This window comes from Aureobasidium namibiae (assembly GCF_000721765.1).
Source record: "Aureobasidium namibiae CBS 147.97 unplaced genomic scaffold scaffold_37, whole genome shotgun sequence".
NCBI lineage: Eukaryota > Fungi > Ascomycota > Dothideomycetes > Dothideales > Saccotheciaceae > Aureobasidium > Aureobasidium namibiae.
Window position 1 is genome coordinate 52,580 of NW_013581172.1, and position 4,690 is coordinate 57,269.

A 4,690-nucleotide genomic window follows, 5' to 3' on the forward strand; every position below is an offset into this window, starting at 1 on the left:
ATGAGGACGAGGCTAGCGACAGTGACAAGGCTAATATGCCTGGCCCTGTCATTAACAGCCGTTACGGCCAAAAAGGACGCGCCTGCCGTCGAAGAAACAGGCTTCAAGTCGCTGCCTGCCAACATCTTCTACTTCGACGATAGCGACACCGTCCTGGTCACCGACATCAAGCCTGGCATTGTATACCGCTCCACCGATGCTGGTGTCAAATGGAAAGCCATCAAGGACATCACCGAGGGTCAGATTGATCAAGTCTTCCCTCACCCATACGACTCAAAGGCAGCCATCGCCATCGGTCAAGAGAAGACGCACTGGATCACAAAGGATAGGGGTGACTCTTGGACCGAGTTCAAGACAAAGTACGAAGTCGCCAACGGACGCGCCTTGAGTTTCCACGCAGACGACCCGGACCGCATCATCATCAGCACTCTCGATTGCCATGGCTCCATCTGGGGTGACTGCACGCCCAAGGTAACGCGCTTCCACTGCACCATGAGATGGCCATTCTAACATGCTACAGGCTTACTACACCCTCAACGGCTTCAAGGACATTGATCTGCTCCAAGACAAGGCTGTTTCATGTCTCTGGGCCAAGTCCACCGACCTCTTCACCACCGGCGACGACAAGCTTGACAAGAACCAGGTTCTCTGTGCTGTTGAAGGCAAATATTCGACGTGGCAAAAGGACAACCGCCTCTTGATGTCCAACGATTTCTTCGAAAAGAACGAGGTTGAACCCACCATCTCTGGAGGTCGCACTGTTCCCGGCGTCGTCAACGTCGCTGCTGTCAAGGGATACATCGCTGTTGCTGCAAAGTCCGAGGGTACAAGCGAGCTCGCCATGTATGTCACCGACGATACCAAGACATGGCATCGCGCAGAGTTCGGCAACCACAAACTCGAGGAAAACGCATACACTCTCTTGGAGTCTACAAACTACAGCATTCAGGTCGATCTTATGACTTCCAGCATGTCCTCTCCGATGGGCGCCCTCTTCACCAGCAACTCGAACGGCACATACTTCACAAAGAACATCGAGCACACCAACCGCAATATGCAAGGATACGTCGATTTCGAGAAGATCCAAAACATCCAGGGCATTGTCCTTGTCAACGTTGTCGACAACTGGGAAGAGGTGGAGAAGGATTTCATGGCCGACAAGAAGACCAAGTCACAGATCAGTTTCGACGATGGAAGAGTCTGGCATGGCATGAAGGTCGACAAGGATGATCTGCATCTCCACTCCGTCACCGACCAGCGCAATATCGGACGCGTTTTCACCAGTCCTGCTCCTGGAATTGTTATGGGTGTTGGAAACACTGGCAAATATCTCAAGACATATGAAGAAGGCGACACTTTTGTCTCAGACGATGCTGGCCTTACATGGCGACTCGCCTTGGAAGGTCCTCACCTTTACGAAATGGGCGATCAAGGTGCGATCCTTGTTGCAGTCGAAGACACCGAAACGAGAAAGATTCGATGGAGCATTGACCACGGAAAGAAGTGGGAGTCGTTCGAACTGAAGGACAAGATCAGACCCGTCGTCCTCCTGACTGTCCCCGATTCTACAAGTCTCAAGTTCATCCTTGTAGCCTCAAAGGGCAGTGGTTCCAAATTGGAGCACTTCACATACTCTCTTGATTTCAGCGAGCTTCATGAGGACAAGTGCAAGGACTCTGACTTCGAGAAGTGGGCTGCACGTGTCGACGAAGATGGCAAGGCAAGCTGCATCATGGGCCACAAACAGTTTTTCCGCAGACGCAAGGCTGACGCTGACTGTTTCGTTGACATTGAGTTCAAGGATCCCCAGCCTGAGTTCGAGGATTGCAAGTGCACTGATGCAGATTACGAATGCGACTACAACTTCCAGCGGTCTGAGGACGGCAAGGAGTGTGTACCCGCTGGACCTCTGAAGGCTCCTGAAGGCGCGTGCAAGAATGGTGATGAAGAGTACGAAGGCAGTTCTGGTTATCGCTTGATTCCTGGCAACACTTGCGACAAGAAGGACGGTGCCGTAAAAGACAAGCCTGTCAAGCGACCTTGCAAGGACACTACCAAGCAACCAGCATCTGGTAAGATATCTCACGAGCTCAACAAGTTCAAGGGTGCCAAGTTTGCCGAATATTATTACCTCGAGAGGGCCGCTTCTGCTTCTGGAGATGACGAGACGATCATCATGCGTACTGACAGACGCGAGGTGTACATCTCTCATGACGGTGGCAAGAAATGGGATCAAGCGCTTCCTGATGAAGAAATTGTCTCTGTTTACCCCCATCAGTACAACCAGGATACCGTCTACCTGATCACTCCTTCCAAGAAAGTGTACTACTCGGAAAATCGTGGCAAGAGCATTCATCATTTCAAAGCTCCAGAGGAACCCAATCAAGATCATGTACAAATCCTGAGCTTCCACCCAACTCAAAAGGACTGGCTCATCTGGACTGGAGGTCAAGATTGCAAGGGCTTTGGCACCGATTGTCACTCTGTCGCTCATGTCTCCAAGAAGAACGGTGAGGACTGGTCTACTCTTCTGCGCTTCGTTCGCAAATGCCAGTTTGTCGCTAGAGAAGATCGCAACGGTAGCGACAGCATGGTCTTCTGCGAGCAGCACCAGGACGAAGACCCTGACAAGCCTCTGCAGCTGATTTCCAGTGACGACTTCTACGAGCACAAGAAGGTCCATTTCGACGATGTCATCAGCTTCGCTACCATGTCCGAATTTATGGTTGTCGCCCTCAGAGACAAAGAGGGCAAAGATCTGCGCGTGGACACCAGTATTGACGGCAGAACTTTTGCCAATGCTCAATTCCCCAAGAACTTCAAGGTCCCTCATCAGCAGGCTTACACTGTTCTTGATAGCTCAACTCATGCCATCTTCTTGCACGTCACCGTCAACAACAGAGAAGGTCAGGAGTACGGCTCGATCGTCAAGTCCAACAGCAATGGTACCTCGTATGTCATGAGCATCGGAGCAGTCAACCGCAATACTCCTGGATATGTCGACTTCGAGAAGATGCAAGGACTCGAGGGTGTCGCAGTTGTCAACGTTGTTTCGAACGTTGGAGAAGTTGATGGCGGTGCTTCGAAGAAGCTGAAGACCATGATCACTCACAACGATGGCGCAGAGTGGGGTCTTATCACTCCTCCTGAGAAGGACTCTGACAACAAGCCTATCGATTGCAGTGGAGATATGGAGAAATGTTCTCTCCATCTGCACGGCTACACTGAGCGCAAAGATCCTCGCGACACCTATTCTTCACCATCAGCTGTTGGTTTGATGATGGCTGTAGGTAACGTCGGACCCAACCTCGGTCCCTACAAAGAAGGCAACACATTCATCACTCGTGATGGCGGTGTTCAGTGGCACGAAGTTTTTAAGGGAACCTTCATGTGGGAGTATGGCGATCAAGGATCAATCATTGTCATTGTCCAAGAAGGAACGCCCGTTGATACTGTCTTCTACACTACTAACGAAGGCAAGAAATGGACTGCCTACCAGTTCAGCGAGACCAAGGTTCTCGTTGATGACATCTCCACTGTTCCCTCCGACATGTCTCGCAACTTTATCCTCTGGGGCAAAGACGGGGGTTCCTCTGGAGGTCTTGTTGCTATCAACCTCGACTTCTCCGGTCTCACAGATCGTCAATGCAAGCTCGACGAAGACAAGCCAGATGCAGAAGACAGTGACTACTACCTTTGGGAGCCCAAACATCCTCTCTCGGATAACAACTGCCTCTTTGGTCACGTTGCTCAATACCATCGCAAGATCCCTGATAACGAGTGCTACAATGGCCCTGCTATTCAGCATCTCCACGATATTTCCCAGAACTGCTCCTGCACTCGTCAAGACTTCGAGTGTGATTACAACTTTGAACGTCAGAATGACGGATCTTGTGCGCTTGTTCCTGGCTTCCAACCCATGAGCGGACTCGAGTACTGTGCTGCCAACCCTGATCTGGACGAGTACTACGCACCAAGCGGATACCGTCGCATCCCTCTTACCACCTGTGTCGGCGGCAGAGAACTGGACAAGACCTCCGAACCCTACCCCTGCCCCAACCACGAAAAGCAATTCGAGAAGAAACACGGCATCAGCGGAGCAGGCCTCTTCTTCGCCATTGTGATTCCTATCCTCGCAGCCGCAGGAGTAGGATACTGGGTGTACCGCAACTACGACGGGCAGTTCGGACGTATCCAACTCGGCGACACCGGCATGATGGGCAATGGCAATGGCGCCTTTGACTCTGAACAACCTTGGATCAAGTATCCTGTTGCTGCTGTGTCTGCGCTTGTGGCTGTTCTTGCTGCTGTGCCTATGGTTGTGGGCGGACTTTTCCGTATGGCTAGTAGCAGATTCGGAGGCGGTAGCAGTGGAGGAGCGTACTCGAGACCATATACCAGTCGTAGTAGCTTTTCGAGGGGGAGGGGCGATTACTCGCATGTTGATGCTGATGAGGGCGAGTTGCTGGGCGACGAGAGTGATGAGGAAGTGTAAGGGCGGCGCAGCGTTTGAAGGAGGAATGTTTGTTTTTGAACATGTAGAGTTTGAAAAAACAATGTAGAATAGGATTGTGTTGTTTTTTTTTGCGTAACCTCATTCTTCTTCTTCTTCTTCTTCTTCTTCTTCTTCTTCTTCTTCTTCTTCTTCTTCTTCTTCTTCTTCTTCTTCTTCTTCTTCTTCTTCTTCTTC

At 51.0% G+C, this 4,690-nt stretch overlaps 1 protein-coding gene across 1 annotated transcript; it reads left to right on the plus strand.

Annotated features, from left to right (window-relative positions):
• On the plus strand, positions 1-4,495 carry M436DRAFT_59067 (Oligoxyloglucan reducing end-specific cellobiohydrolase; the record flags this gene model as incomplete). The annotated part of the gene is made up of 2 exons (XM_013566851.1): positions 1-471; positions 521-4,495. The coding sequence occupies 2 exons, from the start codon at positions 1-3 to the stop codon at positions 4,493-4,495; spliced, it is 4,446 nt and encodes a 1,481-aa protein (XP_013422305.1).
• Between the last annotated feature and the right edge of the window lie 195 nt (positions 4,496-4,690).